Source organism: Triticum aestivum, chromosome 4A (genome assembly GCF_018294505.1).
Source record: "Triticum aestivum cultivar Chinese Spring chromosome 4A, IWGSC CS RefSeq v2.1, whole genome shotgun sequence".
In the NCBI taxonomy this organism is placed as follows: Eukaryota; Viridiplantae; Streptophyta; class Magnoliopsida; order Poales; family Poaceae; genus Triticum; species Triticum aestivum.
This window is the reverse complement of record NC_057803.1, coordinates 538,306,333-538,319,693: the sequence shown is the minus strand read 5'-3', so window position 1 is coordinate 538,319,693 and position 13,361 is coordinate 538,306,333. Positions and strand designations below refer to the sequence as shown.

General features: G+C 48.9%; 2 protein-coding genes across 2 annotated transcripts; both read left to right on the top strand.

Moving 5' to 3' along the window:
• The first annotated feature begins 8,475 nt into the window (after positions 1 to 8,475).
• LOC123086783 (protein FAM136A) lies at positions 8,476 to 11,103 on the top strand. Its single transcript, XM_044508581.1, has 3 exons — positions 8,476 to 8,815; positions 9,474 to 9,611; positions 10,683 to 11,103. The coding sequence occupies exons 1-3, from the start codon at positions 8,687 to 8,689 to the stop codon at positions 10,860 to 10,862; spliced, it is 447 nt and encodes a 148-aa protein (XP_044364516.1). The 5' UTR covers positions 8,476 to 8,686; the 3' UTR covers positions 10,863 to 11,103.
• A 125-nt stretch (positions 11,104 to 11,228) lies between these two features.
• On the top strand, positions 11,229 to 13,355 carry LOC123086782 (pentatricopeptide repeat-containing protein At3g12770). The gene has a single exon (XM_044508580.1). The coding sequence runs from the start codon at positions 11,344 to 11,346 to the stop codon at positions 13,093 to 13,095; it is 1,752 nt and encodes a 583-aa protein (XP_044364515.1). The 5' UTR covers positions 11,229 to 11,343; the 3' UTR covers positions 13,096 to 13,355.
• The last annotated feature ends 6 nt before the right edge of the window (positions 13,356 to 13,361 follow it).

The following is a 13,361-nucleotide window of genomic DNA, read 5'->3' as shown; positions in this document are numbered from 1 at the left end:
GAAGAATGGAAAAGTTGAACCAACGATGAAAAGAATTTGAAAGATCTTGGAGAAAGGCACTTGACTGATGATGCTTCATTCTTACGTCAAACTTGAGAAAAGAATTTGAGAAGCTCCGGAAAAATAAGAAGAGTCAGGTAAGATCCTGGGAAAAGACCTGTGGGCTAGGGCCCGCTCAAAAGAAACACCATAGAACGATAACTTGAAAAGGAGATAGCACCGGTTGAATTTAGATGGCTTGAATGAGATAACATCCTCGAAAAGAGCTTGAACGAAAGCAGAGTGGAAAACACGAATCTTCGAGATATCTTGAGCACTCCGGAACAATTAAATAGCGAGAAGTGAATGAATATGAGGTGCACCGGCATGAGAAGGTATTTGAAACGAGGAAAAAGGATATGATCCACAAAGCTTGACTTGGTTCCACCGGAGAAGAAAAAGAATGAATAATGGTGAACTAGAAGCTTCGTTAAAATCTTCATGAGCATCACCGGGTAAGAACATTAACAGAAAAGAATGGAGAGACTTCACAAGAATAAAATGAATACTTTATTAAGATATATGAGTCCTTGAAGAAAAAGGGTGGGAGGGAGGGAAAACAAAGTCAACTTGAAGACGGATGAAACGAACAACGTTGATGAAAAACTGAGATTGGATCTTGCGAATGTTGAAATGATCGGATCCACTTGAAGAGAGACACGCCGGTTGAAAAAGGATTGACATGGCAATCTCGATTATCGTGAGGGATTAGTATTCACATAGGAATATGAGAACACCACTTGGGAAAGGTATGGAATCAACATTTGACTTCGGAGCAACTCGAATACCACAAACTCAAAACAAAAACAAAGGATTGGCTTGCAGAATAAGCCGGAACAAACATATGATAGAGATTTCGTCCGAAGTTTTCGTGGTGGGGCCTACACGGGCTCGATCATACAGCACCATCATGTACAAGGCAGTGCACATGACATATGAAGCGTCCCCGAGTGGGCATAGCCAAGGACTCTTTAAGACACAACGAGACCACTGTAAAACCAACCGTGGATAGGCGGACCACTAGATGTCGAACCCCAATTTCATATCATACATCTGTCGGAAAGATATCCTAAGAGCTACTTGAATTCCCACCTATGAAACTCCCAAACCTTTCTGGTTATGCAATCAGGTGTTGGGGATACAGGGGAAGCATAATATCTCACCCAAAACTAGCAAATCTTACATCCAGCTGTATCCATCCTTCAACACATAACCAAGAAACCTTCAGAAATCGTCTACCTCAACCTTCGAAAAGCATCTGTTATACGAGTTATGGCAATACTCCCGAACTCCCACCCCAGTACAAGGTGGCGTCGAGGTTATCTCACCAACAACTGCATAAAAGAGATTTTCGATGTCGACGAAACTAAACTCAGGTATTCCAGAACTGCAACGATAAGATTGTGACGACAACACCTCGGAGCTCAACTCCCCGGGACACTGCCACAACCCCTAAATGACAGGAGGCACCAAGAACAATGTTCTCGTCACAAAACCATCGGAACAATTCCAAGATACCCGCGTGATCCTAAAAAAAATTAGTGAAATTTGAGAAGAGAAGAGTCAAAACTCTACGTCAGGATGCCTCACCAGAGCGACGAAGGGACTGAGGAGTAAAAAGAAGTCCTAACTCTCCGATATATATTATTCCTAAATGACTCAAAACATTTCTAGACTCAATAACGCCAGCGATTCGATCAAGCAGGGGGCTCCTAAGGTCGGGGAAGGCTCTGAGACCAACTTGTAACGCCCTCGATGCGGCTATATCTCCCACGTGTCGAAGCACGACTTAGAGGCATAACCGCATTGAAAGCAATGTCGCAAGTGAGGTAATCTTCACACAACCCATGAAATACATCAGGGAAAGAGATACATAGTTGGCTTACAATCGCCACTTCACACAATTACATGAATAAAGCATTACATCAATCAGATACAATCAAGGTCCAACTACGGAACCAAAATAAAAGAAGACTACCCCAAAAGCTACACAGATCCCCGATCGTCCCGACTGGGCTCCACTACTGATCAACTAGAACGACACAACACAAAGGACAAGATCTTCATCGAGCTCCTCCTTGAGCTTGGTTGCGTCACCTGCTCGGTAACATCGGCAGCTGCAAACTGGTTTTGGAAGTATTTGTGATTCATGGGGACTCAACAATCTCACACCCTCGTGATCAAGACTATTTAAGCTTATAGGAAGGGTAAAAGGTATGAGGTGGAGCTGCAGCAAGCGACTAGCATATATGGTGGCTAAACATACGCAAATGAGAGCGAGAAGAGAAGGCCAAGCGCGGTCGAGAAACTATGATCAAGAGGTGATCCTAGAACAACCTACGTCAAGCGTAACTCCAACACCGTGTTCACTTCTCGGACTCCGCCGGAAAGAGACCATCACGGTTACACACGCGGTTGATGTATTTTAATTAAGGTCAACTTCAGGTTTTCTACAACTGGACTTTAACAAATTTCCATCTGCCCATAATCGCGGGCACGGCTTTCAAAAGTTCAAAACCCTGCAGGGGTGTCCCAACTTAGACCATCACAAGCTCTCACGGTCAACGAAGGATATTCCTTCTAGCGGGAAGACCCGGTCAGACTCGGAATCCCGGTTACAAGACATTTTGACAATGGTAAAACAAGACCAGCAAAGCCACCCAGATGTGCCGACAAATCCCGATAGGAGCTGCACATATCTCGTTCTCAGGGCACACCGGATGAGCCAGACGTCGGGTGGGCCAGCCCAGAGTTGCCCCTGGTAGCTCCGGACATCGCTCAGTTTGGACCAACACTCAGAGGAGCACTGGCCCGGGGGTTTAATAACGATGACCCTTGGGCAGGCCTACCCAAGGGAAAGAAAAAGGCTAGGTGGCGAATGGTAAAACCAATGTTGGGCCTTGCTGGAAGAGTTTTATTCAAGGCGAACTGTCAAGGGGTTCCCATTATAACCCAACCGCGTAAGGAACGCAAAATCCGGGAACATAACACCGATATGATAGAAACTAGGGCGGCAAGAGTGGAACAAAACACCAGGCATAAGGCTGAGCCTTCCACCCTTTACCAAGTATATATATGCATTAATTAAATAAGAGGTATTGTGATATCCCAACAAGTAAACATGTTCCAACAAGGAACAACATCTCCATGTTCCAACAAGGAACAAACTTCAATCTTCACCTGCAACTAACAACACTATAAGAGGGGCTGAGCAAAGCGGTAACATAGCCAAACAACGGTTTGCTAGGACAAAGGTGGGTTAGAGGCTTGGTTCAACAATATGGGGGGCATGATAAGCAAGTGGTAGGTATCGCAGCATAGGCATAGCAAAAGAGCGAGCAACTAGCAAGCAAAGATAGAAGTGATTTCGAGGGTATGGTCATCTTGCCTGAAATCCCGCAAGGAAGAAGAACGAGTCCCTGAAGAAGAGAAACGGACATAGACGAATGGGTCCTCACAAACGCGACGTTATCGGAACTAACCCGAAGAAGCAACACCGGAAAAGAAGCAAACAACATAGTAAACAACCAACACATAAACATGGCATGATGCACAACCAAGTATGATGCATGTCCGGACTAAAGAGGCATGGCATGGCAAAGTGCAACAACCAAAACTACAAATTAAGTGGAGCTCAATATGCAACGGGTTGCATATTGACGGAACACCACATCAATTATTTAGTTCTCTCCCGATTAGGTACTCAACAATATTAAATGTTGGTTAACATGGCAAGAGGTGAAGCATAACAAAACTATACCATTTAAACAATTTAAATGGGGCCAGATATAACAAACAACAAATCCGGTAAATCCCCATATGCATTAGCAATTTAATGCAACAACAATTTTAAGCATTTTTAATTGTTGTTATCATGATGCGGGTGACATGAACAAGTTTATGCAATTTTTATTAAAAGTTGACAAGAGCATTATGAAGCATTTGTCATCGTGGTGGAAACAAAAGGGGTGCCACAGCAACGATCACGAAAATAGTGCCACGGCAGCGTTCCGGTTCCGGTAACTCGATTGAGATACCGATGCAAAGGATAAGTGTGTGGATGCGTGCAAAAGATGTTGGGGCGCTCCCGGATTCCGGGTGTCCCACGAGTTGGTGACAAGGAAACGAGTGACAATTTGGACACGGTGCAAACACGAGCATCTCAAACATCGCAAGCATTCGTTCACGGACGTCGTCTTGGGGTTATACCTTTGAAGCGTGCATTATCGAAATGGGTCGAGTTCGGCGGTAGGGGTACACGTGTCGAAGGGGAAGTAGTTGTTCACGGGGTCGTCGTGGGAAGTAGCGGTTCACGCGACGGTAGTTGAACTTGACGTTTGCGTTACACGGGTCTTCGGCGACGGTCGTCGTACATGGTTCGCAGTGGTACTTGCTTCTTCGGACTTGTCGGTCTCGATTCTTGCGATGGTAGTGGTATATGTCTCGTTTCCGGAGAGGTACTTGGGGTCATTTGAACTTGTCGGTCTCGTCATCTCGAAGGGGTGCTTGATGTTCTTAGCGATTCCGAAGACGGCGGTAGAGGTACACTTGTTGTAGGGGTACTTGTCGGATCCACGACGATGGTAGAGGTACAAACGTTCTCACGGTACTTGGGACGTCGTGGAACTTGGCACTTGCGGTATTGATAGCTCGAAGGGGTACTTGGCGTGTCCGAGGTCTCAGGCTGTAGTGGTACTTGATGATACGGGTAGTCGAACTTGACGAAAAATAGGTCTCCTCGGGGACTTGATGCATCCGAATTCTTCGGGTTTGTAGTAGTACTTGGCGTTCGGAGTCGGGGTCTTGCCGGTCTTGATGGTCTTTTGATATGAAACGAAGCATCACAAGGCCTCGGTTGGGCAGCAGCAAGGAGGCGATGGTGGTGGACAGTGGCAGGAAGCAGACACGGGGCTCGTCTGGTTCTCGACATGATCGGGGCCAGTGGAACTCCATGGGGCGGCAGCCATGGCTTTCCTGATAGGCGGGCGAGGCAGCGCAGGCCTCTAGAGGACCACGGGCACGCGAGAAGGCAAGATGGTACGGTCCAAAAGGATCATGCCCGACCAAAGACGGGAGCTACAGTGGCAAACAAGCGGTTGGGCGCGACAGAGAGAAGCAAGAGCTTCGGGCGCAAGGAGGACACGCCTGATGGTAGCGCGGCAACCGAAGGGGTCGCAGGCGAGGAGATCCTCTTCTGCGTGCATGCGTGCGACGGGTAGCAACGGGGTCGGCCGACGGCAACGGGCGCAACCATGGAGAACAGGCACTGGGTGGCAACTGGCTGGAGGAGGACGCGCAGCTCGCGGGAGGAACTGGCGCGGGGGGCTTCTCTCCGGTGCGCGAGCGAGGAGAGGGGAGAGAGATGGGGAACGGGCGCGAGGCCTCGCTGGACGGAGCTTGCAGGCAGCCGCGCGGTCGACGAGGTCGGCAGGGAAGCCTCTGGCGCGAGGATGGACGAGCTCCTGGACGAGGAGAGGTTGGACAGAAGAGCACGCAGGAGGAAGAGAGCGAGAGGAGGAAAAGAAGAGGTTGGCGGCGCTGGTGGGAACGACCGAACAAGGAGGGGATCGACCAGGAGAGGGTTTCGCTCGGGCCTAGGGTTAGCAGCGTTAGGTGGGCTTGGGGCCGGCCCAGTAGAGAGGAGGGGTCAGCTGGGCTTGCTGGATTGGGCTCTCCCTCTCCTCTCTTTCTTCTTTAAATGAAAAGAAATAGAGATAGAGGAAAAAGAAGGGGGGTTAGGGAAAAGAGTTTGAGCAGGAGGACAATTTTCCTAGACTCATAAAAAATAAACATGACCACAGAAAAAATAGAAGTGGCCAGATTGCAGGAATTAAATTCAAATTCATTTGAATATAATTCAAATGGTTTTGAATTGGGACTAGGTTCGGTGTGGCCAAAAATGTTCGGGTTCTTTGGTGGAGCTCCGGAATATGATGAAAGAATATATGGCAATGTTGGAGACCAAGAATTAAGATAACAAAGGCATTGGGATATTTTGCAAGTGTGTTTGCGGTGAATCCAAACGAATGGAATATTTTTATTTAGCTCCCTAATATTGGGAGGATATGTTATAAAGAGAATTACCGTGTGAATTCCCTCGATTTAAATGGACCGAAGATCCATGCAATTTATTTAGTTGAGTTGCAAAAGATTTATAAGATGATGGCATGATGACATGATGCAATGCACATGATGCAACGAACCAAACAAATCACACGACGAAACCCGGAAACCCTGGAAGGCATCTGAAGCTCCGGTCTTGGGGCGTTACAAGTTGGCCGAGTGTGGCTGCATTTATATAGCGGATTCCGGTCAGGCGAGGCGTCCGGGTACATCAATGCGCGGCGCCGGAGTGGGTTTCTCAACTGGCGAGCCTGCTTAATGGCGACATGCGGACGAACAACGACATTGAACGGATGTGGTAGATATCTGTCATGTCCCGTCCAGTCAAGCGTCTCCGACATTGAACAGGCGCGGACACCGGAGACGCGTTGTGGGCGGCGCCCTCGGCCGCCACGTCGCTTCAATGGCGAAGGCAGTGAGAGGTCGCGTCCGCCATGAGCGGTCTACAATGTTGAGCGGCGCGCTCTATAGCGGCATGAATGCTGGCAGCTGGTGCCGGGCCAGAACGCACGCGGGCGAGGGAGGAGGGGTTTTGGTGGGCCAGGGTGGTCAGAAGAGGGCGTAGGATTGGTCCGGACTCCCGCAAACCCCCCTCCCCCTCCTCACGTTTGTTTTCGGTTTGCGGAAGAAATCGCGTCCGGACAGCCCCGCTGACCGATACAGACACGCGTTGGATGGCTTCCGATGTCCGGGAAGCGCGGTCCGGACACAAGCGAAAGGTTTGCGGGTCGGCGTTGGAGATGCCCTAACTGTCTATCGTTTCTTGTGTAGGGTTGCAAGAAATAACTAACTTGAAGTTAATTTACAATTTCTATACTTAACATACTTTCTCAAAAGGGAAACGTTTAGAAACGGCGGACCGGCCGAACGTTCAGCCGGTCGCACCGCTCGCTCGCCTAGCAGCTTCCATATGCACCGCTCGCTCTCGACCTTATCCTTTTTCGTTCCTTTCCCGTTCGCCATCGCTGACCACTTGTTCCACTCTTCTTTTTTTAGTACTTCCGCTCTTCTTTTACTTCGACGCACCTGCTGCTGCTCCTTCCATCCCCACCTCCTTCAATTTCCACACCTGCTGCTGGTCCGTCCATCTCCACCTCCCCAGCTGGGTTCTTTCTCATCGAAGAGAGGGAAGGGGAGTTGCTCGGCTGAGCAGGGGCTCCTCGCTCGTACCCGCCTGTTCTTTAGATATGCCCGGGGTTGCTTGCCCCTGGATGTCGCCGTGCCTCAATGGCTTTTTTCGCTGGTGATGGAGGACGACGGATGCAGGAGGCGACTGCCGGGCGTTTGATTGGTGCAATCGGCATGCGGATTTTGCTTGAACCGGCAAATGGAAATGCTGGACTCGTTGAGCGAGTCACGGAAATGGAGGAGCTGCAACCTGCAACCAAATTTGCTGGAACCGGCCATAATTTTTGCTACCACCGTCTTTTAATTTGCTGGAACCAGCCCACTTTATTTTGTTGCCACCTATTTTGCTAGAACTAGTCCTAATTTTTGCTACCACCATCTTGTGATTTTGTTGGAACCAACCCACTTCTTTTGCTACCACTGTCTTCGGATTTTTGCTGGAACAAGACCAACTTTTTGCTACCACCGTGTTTCGATTTTGCTGGAACCATAACATATTTTTGCTACCATCGTATTTTTGATTTTGCTGGAACCGGCATATTTTTTTTGCTACAACCATCTCAATTTTGCTGGAACCAGCAGTTTTTTGTTGCTACCACCGGCTTTGGCTGTGAGCGACGCCATCGTCACCATTGTTGCTGCAATCGGGGGCTGGGCAACACCGGCGAGGAACGGTGTTGTGGTCAGTGCCGTGGAGCTCCCGTGGATGCAACAGTAAGGCGACGAAAAAAGCTGCTACAGGGGGTCAATGGACTTTTTTGTTTTTGTCTTTTGACGATGGTGAGCATCGACGGCGACCTTCGGGGGCGGGGCAAACGAGTGAGGGCGGCGCGCGACGCGGGGGGAGAGGTGGGGCGGTCGCCATAATTTTGTTCCGGTGCTTTTTTTGTTTCCAGATGTGAACACAAGAAGGGTCACGAGACGATGGGAACGAAGGATCGAACGACTATGCGCGCGGGAATCCGATGGCTGCGCGTCGACCGGCCGACCGGCGCTTATCACCGACCGACCCAACAATAAGGTCTCAAATCTGACGGTGTGCATCATCTTGCAAAATTGCAGTGGATATGTCTTTTTTTTTAAATCATATATATATATTTAATTCCAAAAACAGGCGATGTCTTCCCTGTTGTTTCTTGTAAAAAAGGTTAGTAAGCAGTACTGTCGTAGTATTTCCGAACTGTTGAACTCATATCAGGTTCAGGTTCGGGTTCTGCAGCCGCCGTAGAACCCTAGCGTGTCTCATTAAACCCTCAACCTCCACCTTCCGACTTGCTTCCAGTAATTCTTCCCTCCCCACCAAGAAAATCACAGCCGAGAAATAGCCGACCGACCGCACCCTTCCCTCCCTTCTCCCCCTTCCTCAAGACAGGCCGGAACCAAATCGTGAAGCTCGATGGACCACGTGGGCTCCATGGAGGAGAGGATCGTGGCGGACCGGATCCGGAAGAAGCTGGAGGAGGTGAACGTCGCCGCCCAGAAGCACCTCGAGGGCGTGCAGGACCATGTCAACTTCACTCTGCAGGTGAGACCTCGCCCCGCCGCCTTTTAGACTCCAAATTCGGGGTTTGCTCCAGGATGCGGTCTTGGGGCCGAGGAGCGGGGAGTCCCGATGCCTTTTCACGGAATCTCGGGTTCGTTTGGGGGATTCGTCGATTTGTTCCGCGAAATTTTAGGGATGGGTAATTTCAGGACGGAGGATGCTAATCTTGCGGTAGTCATGAAATTTATTGGGTTCTATGAAGGTGGTACATGTGTCCAGTTGCGCCGCGGTCTGATGCTAGTTGTTCTAGCTGTTCCAGGGATATGATTATTGGATACTTGGTTTGTTCTAATGTACTTCATGGGATATGATTGGGGTTCTTTTTAACCTAGTGTACAGATTTGAGATGGAAGACCTGAACTTTGGGGGATTGTAGCTGCTAGATATGTAGGAATTTCAGTAAGCCCAGTAGTGGAGCAAGTATACTGTTTATTGATAAATATATTGGTTCTCGGTGTAATGTTTGTCCTAATTCTGTAATTTTCTTATCATTGCTCTGTTGTATGGTGTGAGCACTTGAAATCATGAGACATTATTGGGAAGGGGGAAGATGCTGATATGCTTGATATATTCGTAGTAGGGGGTTAGAAACACCAATGCTGACGCCTGTTTGGATTTGTTTTTCTCTGGTGATTTTCAGAAAGAGTACTTCAAGTGTGCACATGACTGCTTTGATAGGCGACGGACTCAAGAGGGGATCACCAGCTGTGTAGAGAACTGTGGTGTGCCCGCTCTTTCTGCCAACAATGTTGTTGAGACTGAGATGGCCAAGTTCCAGGTACTTCCTGTTTCATCTACCTATCATTTTTTTTCATACATCTTATACTAGTTTCTATAAAAAAAATAACTTAAGACCGGCTTTGTTTGTATTGAGTTTAGCCACTGTATCATTTCTTGCAATCAAGTTATAAGTTATAGCTCTGTTGCTGTATCTCTACTTCGTAGTTCTTTGTGGAAATCATACTGCAGCTACTTGCGATGCCTTCTCAACTTCGATTTATCTTTGTTGTTGAACTATTACTTTATGTTCTTCTTATTGAACATGCCATATTTACCAAGTTGTATAATTTAAGACATTTGAATTTATTAGTCACCAGTGGCTATCACAGATACTTAAAAATTATGTGCATGTTGACCTGCATTAGCACCGTGTTTGTGTATTTGGTCAGTGAGCAAGTAGTATACATATGTTCCATTCATGATGATTTGAATAAGCAATGAGCCAGTGATTTGAGTAATTGATGGCCCGACATGTCAACAAATACTTGGGAAAAATATCTCTGCACTAGAGAGGTGTAAGGTTCAGGTTTAAAATACATCAAGCATTTAGTCATACAAATACTCCCTCCGTCCCATAATATAAGAGCGTTTTTAACACTAGTGTCAAAAACTCTCTTATATTATGGGACGGAGGGAGTATACAGTAGTTAGAACTTAGAACTGTAATAAGGTTTGTCCCTCCATTATATATTGTCTAGCTTCATCCCTTGGTTCTTTTATTATTATAGTTTGAATAAGTAATTTCTAACATACAGTCTGAGCAGTTAGACATAGGGAACTGTGGTCATTTATTTGCGAAGAATTGAGCATGATAGACATGTAATGCTTGGTTGCAATACGTTTTCTTTCAGAGCTCGGGCCTTTGTGTATTGCTATTTAAGGGCATACATTTTCTGTACTTTGCAGGGTTGCATACGCTTCAACTAGCTTTCTTAATAATTTTGTAAATGATTTACCTGAATAAACCAGCAGTTAGATAACAGGCAGCATATATCGGCCAGCGCAAACTATTGTATCATTTACACCCTGGTGCTATGTCTAAGCTGAGATGTATCCTTCCTTATTCCAGGAAAGGTTGAATCGCTCGTTGATGGTCTGCCAAGATAAGTTTGAAGCAGCAAAGCTCCAGAAGATGAAGACAGACGCAACCAATGAGCTGGAGTCGTGCGTGAACAGGTCCATCGATGACAGCATCAGGGTCCTGCCCCATCTGGTTGAGCAGATCAAGTCCACCATTAACATGAAGTAGAGGAATCAGAAACTTTCAAATTGTCCCCCGGCTCGTTTTTGCCATCGTTAGCTGAATCTATCCAGAGTCTCTAGCAGCACTAGTGTAACATGCTCATTACTGCCATGAGAACCATGTCTAGAGAAGAGTTTTTTGCTGAGAGATTAGTGCGTCTAAATGGCGCCGCGATACCAGACTAAATGTTGCAAACGTAGCTTTTGCATAACATCTTAAAATCTTAAAATCTTTTTTTTTTCATTCATGATCTCTGCAATTTGCCAGTTTGCTTGGCAATGTAGCCATGTAGGCGAGGGCATTTCATAATGGCACCAAATTTCGATACAATTGTTAGTAATAACACACATTCAAAGAAATTCAAATATCCCAAGCAAACCAAACAAATTTTGACATGTAATTTTTTGTACAAGAAGCCGTAGCTTATGCTTAGTTATTTCTGCGTGGTGAAACCCAACTCAGTCAGCAGCTGCCCGAGGTCCAACAGATGCCCCCTACTCCCCTCCCGCAGCCGCCCACCACCGCCGCTGACCTCGTCCGCCGCTACATCGGCCTCCTCTCAGCCGCCAGCGTCTCCTCCTCCCTCCGCGCTCTCCTCCCTATCCACGCCCGCGCCGTCCTCCTCGGCGTCGCCGCCAACCCAGCCTTCGCCACCAGGCTCCTCGCCGCCGCGGCCCCGCGCTCCCTCGCGTACGCCCGCAGGGTGTTCGACGCCGCGCCGCACCGCGATGCCTACATGTGGAACACCCTCCTCCGCGCCCACGCCCACGCCCACTCCCACTCCGTCCCGGCCAACTCCCCCGCAGCGGACGCGCTCCAGCTCTACAAGCGGATGCGCGCCGCGGGCGTCGCGCCGGACTGCTACACCTACCCGATCGTGCTCCCGGCGTGCGCCGCCGCGCGCGCCCCGCGGTTCGGGCGTGCCGCGCACGGGGACGCGGTGAGGTTCGCGCTCGCCGGGGACGGCTTCGTGCACAGCGCGCTCATCGCCATGTACTGCCAGGAGGGGGAGGTGGTGGACGCGGAGCAGGTGTTCTTGGCAGCCGCGGACGGCGCCCGCACGATCGTCTCGTGGACGGCCATGGTCGCGGGCTACGCGCAGAACTGCTTGTTCGGCCAGGCGGTCGCGGTGTTCGGCACGATGGTTGCCCAGGGCGTGCTCCCCAACGAGATCACTCTGATCAGTTTCCTGCCGTGCCTGCAGGGGCAAGAATGTCTCGCTGCCGGGGAGATGGTTCATGGGTTCGTCGTCAAGCTGGGGTTCGATGCGAATCTGCCGCTGGTGAATGCGCTCATCGCAATGTATGGGAAGTGCGGGAGCATTGCGTCGGCGAAAGACTTGTTTGATGGAATGGCTGCACGCACCGTGGTGTCCTGGAACACGATGGTTGCCATGTATGAGCAGAATGGTGATGGGGTTCGGGCGATCAAGTTCTTCCACAGGATGCTTAGTGAGAAGGTGGGGTTTGACGCTGTCACTCTGGTCAGTGTGCTTTCTGCTTGCACACGCCAGGGAGCCCTTGAGACAGGGAAGTGGGTGCACGAGCTCGCCAGGAGTCATGGGCTCGACACCGATGCGAGAATCGGCAATGTTCTCGTGGATATGTACGCAAAATGTGGTGAGATTGCTTACGCAAGGCAAGCTTTTGAAGGTTTGCGCGAGCCTGGTGTTGTGTCATGGAGCGCCATGATCAGTGCATATGCCAACCATGGTGAGCCTGAACAGGCTCTCAATCTCTTCTCCGCGATGAAAGGTCAAGGGGTGAAGCCTAATTCCTTCACGCTCACCGCGGTTCTAGTGGCGTGTGGCTACTCTGGCCTCGTTGACGAAGGGCTGGCGGTTTTCAACAGCATTGTCAGGGACTACCATATATCGCCTACACTCGAGAATTATGCCTGCATGGTTGACATGCTAGGACGTGCTGGCAGACTTGTCGAAGCATATGAAATCATCAGGGGAATGTCGATGCAGCCAGACAAGTGCATTTGGGGCGCGTTCCTTGGCGGTTGCAGGCTTCATGGCAACCTGGAGCTGGCTGAATTTGTTGCCAAGGATCTCTTCCTGTCGGGCTCCAATGACGTCACGTTCTACGTTTTGATGGCGAACATGTACTTCGAGGCTGGAATGCTGGAGGACGCGGAAAGGACGAGGAGGACCATGAAGGAGATGGAGCTCAAGAAGACGGCTGGGCACAGCTTAGTTTGTACCAGTAGAGAAAGAAGAGCCATCACGAGGTAGCAAGCTAGATGCAAGTTTTAGGTTAGACTGTTTGTAAGCAGCTATTTGCACATGTTCTCTCCCCAACATCACATAATTCTTTGGATATCAAAATTAGGCTTTATCATAGGCTCGTGATAAACTGAGGACAAATGTTCTGTTTTCTGATAATTTTTACCTTGTTAACTGTACAATGGGGAAGGCCGCCCAATTAAAATGTGATGACCCGTTGCATTATTGAAATGTGATTTTACATTACAGCTGCAGAAGAGACTGAAAACAATGCT

Bases quoted from the DNA above. Each gene is read 5' to 3' on its own strand.
- LOC123086783 (XM_044508581.1), top strand. From the start codon at position 8,687: ATGGACCACGTGGGCTCCATGGAGGAGAGGATCGTGGCGGACCGGATC. The intron at 8,816-9,473 runs GTGAGACCTCGC...GGTGATTTTCAG, and splicing joins ATGTCAACTTCACTCTGCAG to AAAGAGTACTTCAAGTGTGC. The intron at 9,612-10,682 runs GTACTTCCTGTT...TCCTTATTCCAG, and splicing joins CTGAGATGGCCAAGTTCCAG to GAAAGGTTGAATCGCTCGTT.
- LOC123086782 (XM_044508580.1), top strand. From the start codon at position 11,344: ATGCCCCCTACTCCCCTCCCGCAGCCGCCCACCACCGCCGCTGACCTC.